General features: G+C 55.2%; 2 protein-coding genes and 1 long non-coding RNA gene across 3 annotated transcripts in view; 2 read left to right on the top strand and 1 right to left on the bottom strand.

Moving 5' to 3' along the window:
• Nucleotides 1-18,247, top strand: part of ATPAF1 (ATP synthase mitochondrial F1 complex assembly factor 1) — a 479,750-nt gene that overhangs the window by 17,530 nt on the left and 443,973 nt on the right. The window lies entirely within an intron of this gene.
• Nucleotides 1,443-8,998, top strand: PDZK1IP1 (PDZK1 interacting protein 1). Its single transcript, XM_050802085.1, has 5 exons — nucleotides 1,443-1,457; nucleotides 1,668-1,856; nucleotides 4,307-4,415; nucleotides 6,610-6,705; nucleotides 8,544-8,998. The coding sequence occupies exons 2-5, from the start codon at nucleotides 1,790-1,792 to the stop codon at nucleotides 8,614-8,616; spliced, it is 345 nt and encodes a 114-aa protein (XP_050658042.1). The 5' UTR covers nucleotides 1,443-1,457; nucleotides 1,668-1,789; the 3' UTR covers nucleotides 8,617-8,998.
• LOC126961575 (uncharacterized) lies at nucleotides 12,244-13,151 on the bottom strand. Its single transcript, XR_007728340.1, has 2 exons — nucleotides 12,909-13,151; nucleotides 12,244-12,705 (listed from the first exon to the last, which is right to left on the bottom strand). It is a non-coding gene; the product is annotated as an uncharacterized LOC126961575 (long non-coding RNA).

Raw genomic sequence — 18,247 nt, 5'->3', positions numbered from 1 at the left:
CCTCCTTAAAATTCTTGGAGAAGTCACCAGTAGATGTTTGCTAAATTCAGCCCCATTCCTTACGTTCCAATCAGTGATTCTCTGGCTGTTCATTAACATGCACAGTGCTTACTCCAGTCTGTGCTAGAAGATTCTGAGGGCACCAAGTTGGGGGTGGGAGGGAGGACAGGATATACATATTTGGGAGGCATCACTCAACTCCAAGCAAAGTTCCCCCAGATCACCTTGAGATACTCCATCTTTGGATGGCAGTGGGCCCAACTGCACACGCATGTGAACACACATCCCCCCACCACCCCCCCCCCCACACACACACACCCCCCACACACACAGGAAGCAGGCCCGAGGCACGATGTCTGAGTGCTCCCGCTGAAACATGAAGGCAGAATCATCCTGCCATGGGAAGGGCTGCCAAGGAGGCCTGATGAATAGGAGTTTGGTGGCTTCAGGAAAGACAGGCTGTGGAGGGGCCTTCAATTCAGGCGCTGGCTCCTAGGGACCTTCCGTCTCTGATGAGATTTTGTTCCAGTTGGCCCGCTCGTTTCTAGGGAGTCAGCATCTCAGCTTCCCATACTTCTGGGGTGGGGCTGGGGCAAGGAGACCAGCATGACCCTTGGTCAGGGGTCTGCACAGGAACTCTGGCCACTCTCAGTCCCTGAGTTGGAGGGCCAGGTGGACACCACATGATCCTGGGGAGACTTTTGCCTTTTTGGAGGGCTCTGGCTCCAGGGCCTCCCTGTTCCAGGGGCTAGGTGTGCCTCCCTCAATGCTGCTTTTGGCTACGAGGGTGGTGGGCCCAGGGCTTCTGGGCCCCAGATCGCACCTTGCCACCTGGGGTGTCCGTCCTTTGTCCCCCACAGCAGGCTGTGTTTGCCCATTTTGTCCTCTGCCATGGGTGGAGATGGATCTGAAGTTGGGTGTTGAAGCCTCTGACCAAGCCGGTATCTTGTTTTGAGGCCCTGCCCGGTTTCCAGGGACCACATCTGGGGCCAAGCCAAGAGGAAGAACCGAACTGGGCCTAGGTCAGCTGGGCTGGGTCAGGGCTTTGGCATGGGCTGTGAAAGCTGGGGACTGGGACCTTCAGGTTCTCTTTGGAGATCTTTGCAGGAAGGGGTGGATTTAGGAAGCTACTGGGCTGGGCCAGGGCGTGGAAGGCACTGAAGCCGTGGTGTGTCCCAGCATTAGAGTCCCAGGGTTTGGCTTGGTGGGGTAGGGGCAGGTGAGGGGGAGAACAGGAAATAGGCTAGGCTCTCAGGGGAGTCTGGCAGCTTTGAGCCTTCTCTGGGCTTCTGGGGTTTTCCCCAGGCTCCTGAGCCAGCCAGCACATTTCTTAATCCCACTGTCAGCCTTCCAAGAAGCCCCGCCCACTGGGCTCAGTCAAGGCAGGAGCGACTATGGTCACCCCTTTCCCTAGAATCCAGCCCCACTGCCAGGAAAAGGGAGCTCAGGGCATGGAGGTGAGGCTGGGGCTCTCCCACATCTGCTTGGTCCTCATACCCACCTCCTTAGCTGGCCCCGGTAAGATGACCTCGAATGCCAGCACAAGTGAGCTGGGCACCGGCCAGGGGAGGCCAGGCCTGGCAGCTCATTACCATGGGAGGGAGGGCAGGTTCTCTCCAACGCCCCGTCTTCATTTCTCCTCCCTCCCTCGCCTTCCTCCTTCCTAGCTCCTCTCCTCCAGGGCCAGACTGAGCCCAGGTTGATTTCAGGCGGACACCAACAGACGCCACAGCAGCTCCAGGAGCCCAGACACCGGCGGCCAGAAGCAAGGCTACCAGCTGCTGTAGCCATGTTGGCCCTCAGCCTGCTCATTCTGGGCCTGCTCACGGCAGTGCCACCTGCCAGCTGTCAGCAAGGTAGCTCAGGAGGAGAGGGTTGGGCACTGGAGCCCGAGGGGCGGATGGGTGGTGTTCTGGCTCCCCTCCCCAGGGCCTTGATACTTAGAGTTTGGAGGGGGAGCAGGGACTGGGCTAGCTGAAAGAATGTCCCAAGACAGAGACCTCTGAACCAAGTCTCTGCCTGTCACTTGTTTTCAACGAGTGAAAAGTGGCAGCAGCAGGGAAATGTTGGTTCTAGGATCTTGGGGAGGAACAGAGCAGGAGCAGGCATTGCCCAAGGGGTGGCTGGGTCCTGAGTACAGGGGGCCCGGGGATACAAGGCGGGTGAGAATGGGGCCCAAGCTACCCCTCAAAGGCTTGGGCTTTGTCTCAGCCTCTTGGGCTTGGGTAGAGAACGGTGTCCAGTGTGACTCCCCCAAATATCTGAGCTCTTCGTCCTGCTCTGCCTGAATTGATGTGTGACCTTGAGCAAATCACTGCCCCTTTCTGAGACTCAGTTTTCTCACCCATAAAATGAGAACAATAAGCCCCACCCTGCCCACCTCCTGGGGCTGCTGCCAGGTCAGGGGTGTAGAAGGGCTTTGCACCTGGTGAAGCAACACAGCCAAGGTCTGGCTTTCATTCTACACTGTCAGGCTGCACCTGCAGCCAGAGTCTGGGGACTCTGCAGGTGGGACTTGGTCCAGAGGGGACTGGCAAAGATGCTTCCAGAGCTCCCCTCCCACCCCCACCCCAAGCTCTCATGTGTGTCTGCTTCAACTCTGTCTCCCGGGTCTTGGGAACCCTCTGGGGAACTGCAGACCAGAGAGGTTGAGTCACACAGCAGGGCAAGAAAGGACAGGGCTCAGACCACCTTTCTCCTGCCCCAGGCACTGCCCTTTGCTGTATGTGCTAACCCCACATGGGAGGAGGAGCAGGGACTGTGGTCCCTGGGGTGACTGGAGGGAATTGGCTGCGGGGTCTAGGAGGAAACAGGGAGGGGCCTCCAAGGGTTGAACCCTAACTCCCCATGCTTGAGCAACCGCTGACCTGAGGGAGCAGTCTGAGCCCCTAGGGAAGCAATGACTCCAAACACTGCTTTTGGCAGGTGTGGAACCGAGGATAATCACACTGTGTGTCTTCTGCTTCCCCTGGAGATAAGTGAGGTCTGACCTCACTACAGGCCAGAGAGTGCCTAGCCTCCTTCCTCCTTCCCAATATTTGCCAGGCTCGGAGAAGAGGTCAGGCCTCCACTGCAGCAGGACAGCTTTTGGTAGACTCAAAGGAGGACAATTGAGCAGGAGTGAGCCAGAGGAAGGTTTACTGATGTCCAGCCTGGGTCCCTCAAAATACAGGGATGCAGGTATTCTGGCCTGGAGGCAGGACCCCTCCGAAGCCTCCCGCTGACCTGTGTTTTGTCCTGGGACCTCTCCCTGCTGACGGTCTTTTCTCTGCAGGGCTGAGCTCCTGCAGGCTCATGGAGTGCAGTGATGCTGGGGAGGAGGAAAGTCCTTTGGGGAAGCAGGGGCCTGAAGGCAGGGACTTCAGGGAAATCTTGAGGGACTGTGTTGGTGTCAAGGATCAAAAAGCAGAGAAGGGACCTGGTGCTCATGCCTGTAATCCCAGCACTTTGGAAGGCCAAGGCCGGATCGCCTGAGCCCAGGAGTTTGAGACCAGCCTGGGCAAAATAGTAAGACCCTGTCTCTATTAAAAAATAAAAAAAATAGAGAAGGGTGCATGGTTGGGGCCTCAACTTAATCTCTGACCCTAGTCCCTGGGCACCCAGCTGGAGGAACCAAAAGCAGCTCAGGTTTTGAGGCTTCTTTCCTGGTCCCCAAGACCCAGAGAAGAGCTCACCCCTCCTTTCATCGAAAGATGTCCTGGTCCACTCCTCTCTCTGGGTACCCCAGGCACCGCAGATCTCCCCAGCTGAGCAGCCCTGAGAGTCTCCCACTCTCATACACTTACCATCAGAGAAACCTCTCGCTACAGAACAGGATCTTCTAGATCCCAGACCAGTCTTGTCAGCTCTGGGTCCTCCTCAGCCTTCTGGGAGCCACTCCCAGCTGCAAGGCCTAGGTTGGCTGTCCAGGGGGCTGCCTTTTTGTCCCTGGGGCCCAGGTGCTCCCTGAGCCCTGCATGTGACCCCCCTTGTGGAGGGAAAGAGGCTCTGGGATGCCTAGATCTCAGATACAGCACTCTGAGGCTCTTCCCTCCTTGGCTTCTCACTCCTTCCAACTCCTTTCTTTCTGAGCCTCTGTCGTTCCTCCAACTCCCTCCTTTTCCTAAGCTCAGTGGAGCTTAAGATGCTTGAGTGGGTCAGATGGGCCATATCCCACCCCTGCCTCGCCAGAATGTCTCCTTCGTCCTGGCAGCTGGCTGAGGGCCTTCAGCACAGGTGGGGTCCTTGGGGAGTGAGGCCCCCTCGCTCTCCTGCACATGCAGCCCCACTGTGGCCCCGTCTGCTACAGCCCCTCTCCCTTTTTTAGGCCTGGGGAACCTTCAGCCCTGGATGCAGGGCCTCATCGCGGTGGCCGTGTTCCTGGTCCTCGTGGCAATCGCCTTTGCAGTCAACCACTTCTGGTGCCAGGAGGAACCGTGAGTGCTGCCCAAGGGCCCCTGAGCAGGCAGGGTGGGCCCAGGACCACTGCTCTTGCTCTAGTAGCAGTGAGGAGGCCCTCAGAAACCCTGTGTCCAAACCTCTCCGTGTGTGGAAGGGAAACTGAGGCTCAAGGTCATAGGGTGGGTTGGTGACAGTCGGAATGAGAGCCTAGGCTTGCTGGCTCCCAGACCTGGGCTCTGTGGGCCCCACAGCTCTGGTGCCCGCTCCCTGTGAGCTTTGGAGAAACGGCTTCTCTTCTTGGAGTCTTTGTGTTTCTGCAGAGCCAGGATAGCAGCCCAGCCTGTGATGGGGGCTGTAAGGACCTCTAGAGGGGGTGGTCCCTCCTGGTGGGTCAGCTGTGGTACAGAGAGGGCATGGGACAGACACACCTCCTGCCCTCATAGGCTCAGACTACAGTGAGCTGTCAGAAGTTCAAGAGTTGCTGCTGAGGGAGAGTGCAGAGGACACTGCAGGGCCTGACCCGGTCTGGGGTGGTCAGAGAAGGCTTCCCCATTGCACGTTTATCCTGAAACTTGAAGAACGAGGAGGAGTCACTACCAGGATAGAGTGGCGTGGGAAGAGCACTGCGGTTGAGGGAAGGGTACATCCAGGTCCTGAGTTAGGGGTATGGCACCAGGGCTGCTGGGGACAGACACACACAGGTGAAGAGCGGGTGGGCTGAAATCCAACTCAGTCTGCACTCACTAGGTTAGGACCCTCAGGCAAGGCTGCCTCTGTCCCAAGGGCATTTCTTCCCAGATCTCACAAAGGTGGCCTGGTGGCTTGAGTGCTAGCCCCATGCAGGGTTGCTGAGGAAACACCAGTGGCTCAGTGGGTGGAGAAAGGGATGGAGACACCTGAGATGAGGCTGGTGAGGTGGGCAGGCCAGGCCAACCAGGCTCTTGCACACGAATGACCTGAGCTTTGGGCTTTACCTAAGTGAGTAGGAATCCAGTGACAAGTTGTTTTTTTGTTATTTTTTGTGTTTGTTTTTGGTTTTTTTTGGAGCTGGAGTTTTGCTCTTGTTGCCCAGGCTGGAGTGCAATGGCTTGAGGCTTGATTTCGGCTCACTGTAACCTCCGCCTCCTGGGTTCAAGTGGTTCTCCTGCCCCAGCCTCCTGAGCAGCTGGGATTACAGGCTCCTGACACCACTATCAGCTAATTTTCGTATTTTTAGTAGAGATGGGTTTCACCATGTTGGCCAGGCTGGTCTCCAACTCCTGACCTCGTGATCTGCCTGCCTCGGCTTCCCAAAGTGCTGGGATTACAGGCATAAGCCACCGTGCCCTGCCTCCGTGATAAGTTTTTAAGCCAGTTTCGGGATGAGACACGGCCTTAGCAGAATGACCCTGGCTGCCTTACGGCGGCATATGCACGGTGGCGGTGGGGCAGTCTCCAGTCTGCAGGCCTGGAGAGCAGTGAGGGGGCCGGCATGAGGTCAGGAGGGGGTCTGGACTGTAGCGGTGGCCAAGAGGATGAAGTGAAGAGCGCTGTCTAGGAGGTAGGCACCCTGGGAGTTGGTGGTCACAGGCAGCAGTGGACCCGACGGGAGGAAGGCAGGTATGGCATCGAGGTTTCTCATGGGGGATCACTCACCAAGGCCCAGAACACAGGAGGACGAGCAAATGTAGGGGCAACTGTTTAATTGGAGACGTATGAAGTCTGGGGTGCCTGTGGGATGTCTAAGGAAATGAGCAGGTGTTCGGTTCCCTGTGACCCTCGTGAGAGCAGCTTCTGGGAGGTTTCAGGGAGAGCCCACATTGCAGGGGGTTTAAACTTGAGTAAGAGGTGAGGAGCTTTTCATTGGATGCTCTTCAGATAGGCTTTCTCCACCTGCCCCAGCTCTGCCTGAAGGGCCACCAACCACATCTGTGCCCACTGCCCAAGGCACGACCGGGGGAAATTTGAGGCAGACACTGCATCCTGCAGGGCCTGCTGTGGAGGCTGAACTGAGGGCTTTGGACTCAGGATAAGTCTTTTGCAATTAGTTGGCCCACCACCATGGAGTGGGGAGAAAGTGTGAGACCCCATGGGTGGGGCCAGAAGCCGTGACTGACAGGCCCCGCTGCACACAGCTCTGGGAAGGGCAGTTGCTGGCCTTCGGGCTTGTGAGAACCAGGACCCAGAATAGGGTCTGCTTGGATGAGGAGGGCCCCACTGAGGAGCCCCACTGATGAGTCCCGTCCCCAGGGAGCCTGCGCACATGATCCTGACCGTCGGAAACAAGGCAGATGGAGTCCTGGTGGGAACGGATGGAAGGTACTCTTCAATGGTGACCAGTTTCAGGTGAGGTGCAGTGCATGGCTGCCCTGTGTGTGCTCCCAGGGCCTAAGGAGAACCTGCTAGGGGGAGGTGGCTGGGGAGGACCGGGACTCATGTGGGCAAAAGCTAGTGAGGCAATGCGGGCTTTGTGAGAATCGCAGGGCTCTGTGGGGGAAACGCAGCCTCTGTGTGGGGCGAGGGCTCCGAAAGGGGACAGAGACTTGGGAGGGTAGGGTTCAGCGCAGGGGAGGGGACTCATAGGGCAGTGGGTACCATGGGCACAAGGGGTTCAGTGGAGGAAGGGACAAATGAGTGAGGGACTCAGTGAGGGGAAAGCTCAGTAGATGATACAGCTCAGTGGGGGATGGGCTCACTGGGGGATGGACTCAGTGGGGGATGGACTCAGTGAGGAATGGGTTCAGTAGGGGATGGAGCTCAGTGGGGGATGGGTTCAGTGGGGGATGGACTCAGTGGGGGATGGACTAAGTGGGGGATGGACTCAGTAGGGGATGGGTTCAGTGGGGGATGGACTCAGTGGGGGATGGACTCAGTGAGGAATGGGTTCAGTAGGGGATGGAGCTCAGTGGGGGATGGGTTCAGTGGGGGATGGACTCAGTGGGGGATGGACTCAGTGGGGGATGGACTATGTGGGGGATGGACTCAGTAGGGGATGGGTTCAGTGGGGGATGGAGCTTGGTGGAGGATGGAGCTTCAGATGGAGGATGGAGCTTGCTGGGAGATAGGTTTAGTGGGGATGGAACTCAGTGGGGGATGGAGCTCAGTGGGGGATGGGTTCAGTGGAGGATGGGTTCAGTGGGGGATGGGTTCAGTGGGGGATGGCCTCAGTGGGGGAAAGACTAAGTGGGGGATGGACTCAGTAGGGGATGGGTTCAGTGGGGGATGGAGCTTGGTGGAGGATGGAGCTTCAGATGGAGGATGGAGCTTGCTGGGAGATAGGTTTAGTGGGGATGGAACTCAGTGGGGGATGGAGCTCAGTGGGGGATGGGTTCAGTGGGGGATGGGTTCAGTGGGGGATGGCCTCAGTGGGGGAAAGACTAAGTGGGGGATGGACTCAGTAGGGGATGGGTTTAGTGGGGGATGGATTCAGTGGGGGATGGGTTCAGTGGGGGGATGGGTTCAGTGGGGGGATGGGTTCAGTGGGGTATGGACTCAGCGGAGATGGGTTCAGTGGAGGATGGAGCTCAGAGGGGGATGGGTTTAGTGGGGAATGGAGCTTGGTGGAGGATGGAGCTTGTTGGGAGATAGGTTTAGTGGGGGATGGGTTCAGTGGTGGATGGGCTCAGTGGGGGATGGACTCAGTGGGGGATGGGCTCAGTGGGAGATGGGCTCAGTGTGAGATGGGCTCAGTGTGGGATGGAGCTTAGTGGGGGATGGACTCAGTGGGGGATGGAGCTTAGTGGGGGATGGACTCAGTGGGGGATGGGTTCAATGGAGGATGGGTTCAGTGGGGGGATGGACTCAGTGGGGGATGGACTCAGTGGGGGATGGATTCAGTGGGGGATGGGTTCAGTGGGGGATGGGCTCAGTGGGAGATGGAGCTCATTGGGGAATGGGCTTAGTGGAGCATGGGATCTGTGGGGGATGGGCTCCATGGGGGATGGGCTCAGTAGGACCCATTGGTGGAGCAGTCCACAGGAGGAGGGAGATAGGTGTCAGGGAGGGGATGCTGAGAGGCCTCCAGACTCAGATGCATAAGCCCAGATGTAGTCAGGTGGATCCCCTTCTGGGAGTCAAGCATTTATTCTGGAAGCTATTGCTGTCACAAGTGCAGGATGGGGCAGGGAGAAGGGGATAGAATGGGAGGAGTGATGACCCACCAGGCCCATGCCTTCTTCTTTCAGGTCCAGTGAGCATGAGAATGCCTATGAGAATGTCCCCGAGGAGGAAGGCAAGGTCCGCAGCACCCCGATGTAACCTTGTCTGTGGCTCCAACCCCAAGACTCCCAGGCACCTGGGATGGATGTCCAGTGCTACTACCCAAGCCCCCTCCTTCTTTGTGTGGAATCTGCAATAGTGGGCCGACTCCCTCTAGCCCGACGCCGGCCCTTCCCTCCCCTGAAGTATAGCCAGCCAAGGTTGGAGCTCAGACTGTGTCTAGGTTGGGGATCAGCTGTGGCCCTGGGGTCTCCCGCTCAGCTCAGAAGAGCCTTCTGGAGAGGACAGTCAGCTCAGCACCTCCCATCCTGCTCGCACGTCCTTCCCCATAACTGCGGAAGCGGCCCCAAATCCTGTGAAATAAAGACTTTTTGTATTTCTGAGGCTGAGGCCCACCAACAGCCCCTCAGGCTTCCAGTGAGTCCCCATCTTGCTTTCTGAATCACGACAATCGTCTTCCGACTTGTCATAGTGGCTTTAGGGGATTATCCAGGAAGCCCCTGTACCCACAGGGCAGCTGGGACCGAGGGGGCCCAGGCTGGGGAGGGGCTGAGAGTGTGTGGCCAGGGTGAGGGTAAGAGAGGGTTGGTGCCTTTTCTGGTGTTTGAGAGAGTGAAGCACCCTCAAATGGGAGTGTCTGATGACACGTGGGAGAATTGGGAGGCAGGAAGACCAGGACAGGTGAGCCCATTTCTGCCAGTGGGGTGTTTCTTGCCCCCTCAGGCCAAACCCTTTCTTCAACCAGAGCCGCCGGGCATGGCTTCCCAGGGCAGGGCAGGGCAGGGCAGGGCAGACCCTGATATGAGCTAGGTGCCCCCAGTGCTGATCAGTTTCATGTATGCAGGGAAGGAAGAGGATGTCAGGGGCCCATGGGCCGGGGAGCTCACCCACTCTACCCTTGCTCCAGTCCCCGCCCCCAAAGCACCCTTCATCCCTGAGGCTCTGGGCTTTTCCTTGCACAGTGCCGTTCACCCTTTGCCTCTGTGCTGGAGGTGTCACTGTGGGTTCCCACAGATCTAGTCTGTCTCCCTCTGGTGGCCCCTCTGTGCTGGCTCTGGCATAGGAAGTGTCAGGAAGGAGTCTTGGGTTGAGACTCAGGAAGCCCAGATGTGAGTCCTGGGTCCTCTGCCAACTTGTGTGTGAGCTTGGGAAAGCTGCTGTCCTCTCTGAGCTGAGCTTTCTCTCCATGGAAGATTTGGCCAGTCTCACGGCAGAGCTGGAGGACAGCCCAGTCATTGCCTATGCCTGCCTCGCCCAACGCCCAGTCCTGGAGTGGGAGTCGGGGTAGGGACGGGAGGATCAGGAAACTGGGTCCTAGTAGGAGCAGGGCAGAGGGGGGGCACGCCTTGCCTGGCTGGCGGAACCTGGAGGCCCCTCACCTCTGTGACTGTTGGCCTTATGGGAACAGCTTCTGTCTCTGTCCTGGGTGATAATCTGAGACGGACTCACCCAGGATAATTCCCAGATCCAGAGAAGTGGGGCCAGAAGGTAGGAGGCCATCCACCTTGTCCCAAAGGTCTCCCTTTGCCACTTGCCTCAACCTGTCACAGCCCCCTTGTTCCATGTTATGGCCATTCTTTTGCTATTCTAAGGCTTCACCAAGTACCACTGGGGAAGACTCATCTTAAACGGAAAGAATCTCTTCTCACCTCATTGGGTTTAGGATGCAGACAGCAGCAGAGGGAAGAGGCCTGGGGGTGGGGGAGCAGCAGCTTTGCTACAGGCCTATCCCTGCCTTTCTGTGTGTCTTGAGACAAGTCACCTCCCCTCTCAGGGCTTCAACTTAATGAACTACAGCTTGTGATTTCTACTCTAGGCTTTTGCTTACGTGGCTTTCTGTGACTCATGCCTTTTCACCCCACCTCTGCCCGTTTAAACTCTGCCCATTGTTTTTTCTTGACCCAGCCAAGGTTCCTCCTCTTCTGGGAAGTCTTCCTTGATTAGACCAGAGGGCAAAGCCAGGCCAGCAGCCAGCCCCGCTTCTCCACTCACTGAAGGAGAGACAGAGGTTCCTAGAGGGTCAGGCCTCTGCTAGGGCACACACAGCCCCCTCTTCCTTTCCTGCCTCCTGGTGGGAAGCTTCTGGCTGCCGGATCTGATTCTCCTTTCACGAGGCCACATTTCCTCCCAGCTCTGCCGTCAGTTGTCCCTGGGGGGTGGGAGTGGGTTCGAGTCAGGTCACCCCACCAGCCTGCCAGGGCCAGAAGGCAGAGCCACCCTCCCTGTCTCCCTGTGGCAAGTGAATCCCAGCTCCTCACACCTGTGAGGTTTTGCCAGGAGAAGCCTGCTTCTGCCCGGGCTTACCTTGCTCCCCAGCAGCTGTCTAGGGCCTCTCTAAGAGCCTCCTTGTCCCCCTTCTCATTCTGTCTTGCTCAATATGGGCAGATCTAAGAGAGTGGGTACCCACGGGGCTCCTGCAGGGGCTGGGCTGGCACTAACCTTACAGCCCCTCACCCTCACCTCATGTTCCTGCCCCGATCGGGGGCTGGGAGCAGGAAGCTGCTGGCCCCAGAACCGCTGAGACCCCCAATCCTTATCGCTCATTCCCACCTGCCAGCCTGGCCAGATCGGGGAGGGAAAGGAGGCTGGTCCCAGGCCAGGGTGGCGCTTAATGACCCTCCGGGGGCCTAATCTCAGACTGGCAGCCACGGAGTGGCTCAGGCGCGCTCCTGGAGAAGGCTGATAACGCACCAGCTGGGCCCCCACCATCTATCGCTGCACAGCCAGTCTCAGGGACGGCCTCCGAGGGCCTGGGGAGGGGGAGCCTCTGGACTAGGGCGGGGCTGGAGGCGAGCTCTCCGCCCTCAGCACTGAGGGAGAGGATCCTGAGCTCTGTAAGTGGCAGACAAGGGAGAGACCCAGCCTGCAGGAGGGGTGGGCTGGGTCCAGTGGGAACCCCCAAACCCCTGTGCTCCTTCTCTCTTTCCTGCTCTCTTCCCAACCTTTTCTCCACACATAGGACCTCTCCTGCCCAGGCCTTTCTCCTCTTTGTCTTTCCCAGCCTCCATCCATCTCTGTCTCCCTGTTTCTCGGTCTCTCCACCTCTGTTTTTGTCTCAACGTCTGCCTCTCTCCGTCCTGTCTCCCTTCCTCCTCCTCCACCTGAGCTCAGCACCCACCTCCTCTTTCTCCCTTGCATCCCTTTTCAGTTTCCAGCTGGTTCTGTTGATTGTTCCCTTCCCAGCTGTCCCCTGACTCCCAAGCTTCCTTGATGTCAGCCCTTGGCCGGGCAGTTCCCACGATCTCATTGGTCTCACTTCTGTGTGTGGCATCATCTCTCCGTGGTCCCTTCCACCAGCTCTCTGCCAGCACCACAGGCTGCCCCAAGCCCTGGCTCTCAGACCAGGATGTCTTACTGTTGAAGACATTTTTGCTCTTCCTGGAACAGGGCTCGCACCTTGTTTTCCCCTCTCCCACCTAAAACGTGTAAGTTTCATAGGGTTACATTAGAGATAATACCCAAACTCAGGCAGGAAAGAAAAGCCTCCACCCAGCAACTGCACAGTTGAAGGGAGACTGCAGCACTGCTTACTTCTGTTAGACTTGAAGAGGAGCTGCCAACCAGGACCTGGCTTTGAAAACAGGCTGTGGAGTTCCATCTCCAGAGTGTCAGGTGGTCAAGGGGAGTTTCAAGATTACTGCCCTCATACTCAGAGTGACATGTGCAGAAATACTATCTGTTTATTGTGCTTCAAGCAGCCATCAGATCAGGACTATTGCTGGGCAAAGCCTCTTCCCGCAGCCTAGGGGTAGTAAAGGTGGGGGTAGAAGTGCTGGGGGTGGGGCCAGAATCACACACAGTCTGCTCTGGCCTCTTTGCCCAACTTCACAGGCAAGTGAGGTGGCTGAAGCCAGCAGAACTTGCTCTGGGACCAGGGTGGAGGCACCTACCTCCCATCCAGACCTGGCTGGGAGGTCCTGACTCCCCAGCTTGGCTTGGCTCTCCTCCCAGGTTTTTTTTTCTGTCCCTGGCAGTGCGGACGGTGGCCAAAAGCTTGAGCTTGGGAATCATGCCGATTGGTTCAAATTCCAGACCTGCTCCTCACTGCCTGTGGGATCCCCTAGCCTTTCAGATCCTCCATTCCTCCTTTGCCAGTAAAATTGGCTCTGTAGTACATTCCTTGCACAGCTGCTGGGAGGAAACAGAGATGACATCCGTGTTGTTATTGCTCCTGAGACTTGCCAGAAAGCCCTCCATGATCAACGTAGATGCCATTTCTTCCCAGACGCTCCTTTCCCCACTCCTGGATTCAGCACTTCCTCTGGGCAACTTCAGCCCCTGCTCCTCCCTCTTTTTGCACCCGCCCCACCTGCTCCACTCACTCCACTCACCCCAGGGTGCTGTCTAGTTGTCTGCATCCCGCTCCTGCCCCGGGTCTGGGAGCTCCTCAAGGGCAGGAATGGAGTGACTTCCTCTCTGTGCACCCAGGACAGGGCTGGGCAGGAGAAGGGAAGCCGAAGGAGTGGTGGAGAGTCCCGAAGGAAGGGACTAAACTCCAGCCATCCGTCCAGCAGTGTCTGTTCACACCCCTCCTCCCTGCACGGGCGCAGACATACACATGCGCATATGCTCACTCTCTCTCTCTTTCTGGTTGAAGGTCCTGGGAGCCCTTCGGAACGCTGCTGCCTGGCAGGCCTACCGTTTAGAGCGCTGTTCTGCCTGCCCGTGGCCTCGGCTGCCACCTGGTGGCTGCGCGCTCTAAAGGAAGGGTAGATTCAGCAGAGCCTCGGAAGTTGAGCTTCAGGCGCCGCTCTTCCCCCTCACACTGGGACTAGACGCCTTTCCATGGCGTGGTCCCAGAAACCTCTCAGGTCATGCTAACAACTGGGTCTTCCCGTGGAATGCAAGGGCAGTGGGACCTCCGAGCCCCTTCCTTGTGGCCCCAGTAGCCGAGTCTGCGAACACCTCAACCACCCTGCACTTTTGGTGGGGTCAGCTTGGGCGCTTCGCCATCCTAGTCCTGACATTACACCTCTTCTTTCTGCAGGGGTCTGGGAGTCCAGTGGCTTCTGTCCTGGGCCATGTTTTTTCCAGAGGGTGAGAGATGGCATCATTTCTGGGACCTTGTTCCCTGGAGACTCTGGCCCCCTGAAGAAACAGGATAGAGAGAGCTTGAGAGAGAGAGAGAGAGAGAGAGAGAGAGAGAGAGAGAGAGAGAGAGAGAGAGAGAGAGAGAGAGAGAGAGAGAGAAAGTATTAAGGATGAATATCAGTGTCTGCCCCGAGTAAATTGGAAGACGATGGCATCAGGGGCACTGCTCTGGGCTGTATAGACTGTGCCTTCACTAACAGGTCCCCGAGACCAGGTGTGGGCCCGTATCCCTGGAGGGAGGGGTGCCTTCCTCTGATTCGAAGGTATCATTTAGGCTAGTGAATGGCATTGAGAATGGCAGATGCCAGGGACAAGCAGGAGCATGTGTGGGATGAGGATGCAGCGCGGCTGTGTGACATTTCGGAGCCTGCAACACATCCATAGAGAAGCCCTGGAGGAGCAGTTGGGTGCATGGTGGAGTTCTGAAACTCAGCTGGGCAGTCGGCACTTGAGCCAGAGATTCTGCTTTCGACCTGGATGCCCATTGAGAGGTTAAGAGCTCAGGTCTGGGTCGGGCAGCTTGGAAGTAGCACAGCTTGGACACTTGGCAGCCTGAGACTGGATAAATCAACTTAATTCTCAGAGCTCCAGTTCACTGTAAATTGGGGCAGTAAATGATGTCTGCATGATAAGTGGTGTTATGAATGTTAAACATTCACATGAAATGCATAGAATAGTGCTTAGCATACAGTACACAATAAATGTTAGCTATTTAAAAATTACTATAGTTATTCTAATTATTTATTACAGAGTGAACTGAATTGGATGCAAGATCATGGTGCTTCAGAGCTAGCAAGGTCCTTAGGATCATTTAGCCCAGTTTACTAATATTACACTATGGAATTTAAGCCCAAGGAAGGGACAGTACCTGACCAGGGTCATGTAAGGAGTCGAGTGAGAAGTAGGCTGGAGGCTCTGCGTGGCTGGCAGGTACAGAATGTGCCAAACCCATCTGCCAGCTTGGATCTCTTGAGGCATCAACACAATGGAGCTGGCCACACTGATTTGTTCCACACCGCTGAGGCTGGTACAGTTCTGGACATGGACTTTGTAAATGAATAACTGGGCCTTTGGTCAGTTCTCGCTGTGAGTTTGGAGGTATGGGGTGGGATGGTGAGGACAGTTGGGGGCAAAGTGAGGAAAGGGGCAGGGAGGAGAGGGGAGAGAGAAAAAGGGGAATGAGACAGGCTGAGCTAGTGAACTGGAATTGGAGGTTGGGAAGAGGCTTTCCTTGATGGTGGTGGGGCTGTTTTCTTTTTAATTTTAATTTAATTTAATTTTAAGTTCCAGGCTACATGTGCAGGATGTGCAGGTTTGTTACATAAGTAAAAACATGGTGGTTTGCTGCACCTGTCAACTCATCACCTAGATGTTAAGCCCAGCACGCATTAGCTATTTATCCTGATGCTCTCCCCACTCTCATTCCCAACAGGCCCCAGTGTATGTTGTTCCCCATGTGTACTTATTGTTCAGATCCCACTTATAAGTGAGAATATGCGGTATTTGGTTTTGTGTTCCTGTGTTAGTTTGCTGAGGATAATGGCCTCCACCTCCATACATGTCCCTGCAAAGTACATGATCTTGTTCCTTTTTATGTCTGCATCGTATTCAATGGTATATGTGTACCATCTTTTCCTTATCTAGTTTATCATTTATGGGCATTTCGGTTGATTCCATGTCTTTGCTATTGTGAATAGTGCTGCAATGAATGTACGCTTGCATGTATCATTTTATTTTTATTTTTATTTTTGAGATGGAGTCTTATTCCATCACCCAGGCTGGAGCAGGTGCAATGGTACAATCTCTGCTCACTGCAACCTCCTCCTCCTGGGTTCAAGCAATTCTCGTGCCTCAGCCTCCCGAGTAGCTGGGACTACAGGTGCATGCCACCATGCCTGGCTAATTTTTATTTTTATTTTTGTATTTTTAGTAGAAACGGGGCGTTACCATATTGTTCAGGCTGGTCTCGAATTCCTATCCTCAGGTGATCCACCCGCCTGGGCCTCCCAAAGTGCTGGGATTACAGGTGTGAGCCACCACACCTGGCCGCATGTATCTTTATAATAAAATGATTTATTCCTTTGGGTAGACACTCAGTAATGGGATTGCTGGGTCAAGTGGTATTTCTGGCTGTAGGTCTTTGAGGAATCACCACACTGTCTTCCACAATGGTTGAACTAATTTACATTTGCCGGTGCTGTTTTCTACATTGAATCTGAGGGCTACCGTATGATGTGTAGGACACTTTCTGATTGGAGCCTCACAATGATCCTACCAGGTGGTTACAACTGAGCCCAAGTTTTAGAGGAAAAAAATGCAGACTCAGAGAGAGAAAAGTGATTTGCCCAAGGTCTCATAGCCAGCTAGTGACATTGAACCCTGGCCTTTTGACTTTAAATCTATGGCTAATTCTACCCCAGCATAGGGTTGTCTTTGGGGGTGTGTGTGTGTGTGTGTGTGTGTGTGTGTGCATGAAATGAGGAGACAAAGAAGGAAACAGTGTTTGCCTTTGCAGAGCATGCAGTCCATTTGGAAGCATGCATGTGGGAAACTGGGGAGGGACCCTGTCAAGCATCTAAGAGGAGTAGTTGGCATTTGCTGTGTCCACCTCCATCCTTCTCACTCACTACTCAGTGCCTGTAGCCTCGCCTCTCTCCCCAACACTGTGCTGGGATTGCTCTCACCAAAGACACTATTGTCCAGCTCCCTGTTGAAAGGTAAGATAGTCTATCTGATTCTTCTGCTCTCAGTATAATAGGATAATTACCATTTTCTCTGGGAAGCTGTTCCTGACCATCTGCCCACAGCTCATCAAGCTCCTATGAGCCTGCAAACTCACCCTGGTCATGCTGCCCATCTCTCTGAACAAGACTGTGAACTCTGAACTCTGAAGTGGACCACATACACCTCTTTATTGCAATGTGCAAGTGTGTTGCATGGGCCTGGAATATAGGAGGTCTCAGAGAGCTATGTGTTGACATGGAGACCTTATCCCTTGCACTCACTTATACTGCTTCCAGTAAAGTATCAACTTCCAGATCAGCACCTTCAGCTCCATTCCCTCCTGCACAGCTCCACAGGCACCTCAGGTCCAAAATGGAATTCTTGATCTTTCACCAACCTGAGTTCTCTGTTCCTGTAAGTGGCACCCATTCACCCAGACCAGAGATCAGGGAGTCACCCAGAATCCCCCTCTCCCTCAGCCCCTGAGTTTCACTTTCCAACACCTCTCCCTCCACTGCCACTCCCAGTTCCCCGGCTTCAAGCCTCGATCTTGCCTGATGTTTGCAGCTGCCTGCCCCCTTGTTTTCATTTTCACCCCCAAATTTTCCTCTGCACTGCAGCTAGGGAGACCTTTCCTGCTAGAATCCAGCCATTCACACCTGCGAGAGGAATCTAAACTCCTCGAGGCAGGTGTAGCCTAGTGGCTATATGCGTGAGCTTGAAGCCAAATTTCCCTGAGCAAATCTCATCCTGCCAATTTTATATTAGCGGGATGTACCCTAACAAGGGTATATCAGGGACTGAATATGCACATTAGGGATAAAATGAGGCCCATCTTATGAGGTTGTGGTGAAGAGTGAATGAGTTAATAGATGTAAAGAAAGCATATAGTATGCTCAGCGAATGACAGCCATCGTGATTTTCCTTTCCTTGCCTGCAATATCTCGAGCAGCCACTAGATGACTCCACCTCCTTCTCCTTTTCCAGTGCTGTCACCACACTACTGCTGGAACTTCTCCTGCCTCCCCTCCCCTCCCTCACCACACGTCTCCTTGCCTGTGTTGTTCATGTTTTTCCTTCTGCTAGCCTCACCTTCCTTGGGGTGTGTCCCTGACATCTTTTACTACATCTCAGCCTCAGCTCTTGGAGGGCGGGATGTCCCCAGGAAAACTGGCATAGTGCCTGCATTGAACAAATACTCAATGTTTGCTGAATGAATGAATGCGAGTTAGCCAATACCAGCTCAGCTACTTACATCACTTAGCCTCCCCAGGTCTCAGGATCTCCTTTTATCTGTGGTGACCATCCAGTGCAAAGCCCTAGCACAAGACCTAGCATGCTTTAGACCCATGGTTGCCATGCACAGCCAGCTGTCTGTCAGTCATTGCCCATTCCCATTGCTCACCAGCCATTGTGCACTCTATGTTCACCCCTGTTACCTCACCAAGCTGAGGGTCTTAAACGTAGTTTTACCTCTTCCCAAAAGTCATTCTTTACTTGGTAGGGTAGGGTCTAGAAATAGTCTGCAATTTGGTTAGAGTCTAGATTTAGTTTGCAACCCAGCTGGGCTGGGTAAGCCCAGGCTTGGCTGATGGTTCAGCTGAGCCCAGAGGTTTCCCATCTGCCTGGAAAGCATAGGCTCAGCCTCCCACTTCCCTGAACCCCAACCAAGCATCCTGGCTGGCTGTGCTCCTGGTCCTCTTTTTCTCTACTCCAGTTCCTGTCCTGGCTTGGGCTGGTTCCTGGCCACTCCTCATGGATCTCTGGTCTCTGCCTCTGTCTTTACCTGCTTGACCCTGGTCCTTGTGCCACTTACAGTAAAGCCCTGAAGCAATGACCGTTTTTTATAGGACTA

This window comes from Macaca thibetana, chromosome 1, assembly GCF_024542745.1.
Source record: "Macaca thibetana thibetana isolate TM-01 chromosome 1, ASM2454274v1, whole genome shotgun sequence".
In the NCBI taxonomy this organism is placed as follows: Eukaryota; Metazoa; Chordata; class Mammalia; order Primates; family Cercopithecidae; genus Macaca; species Macaca thibetana.
Note: the sequence above shows the minus strand (reverse complement) of the source record. Positions and strands in the feature narration are given on the sequence as shown.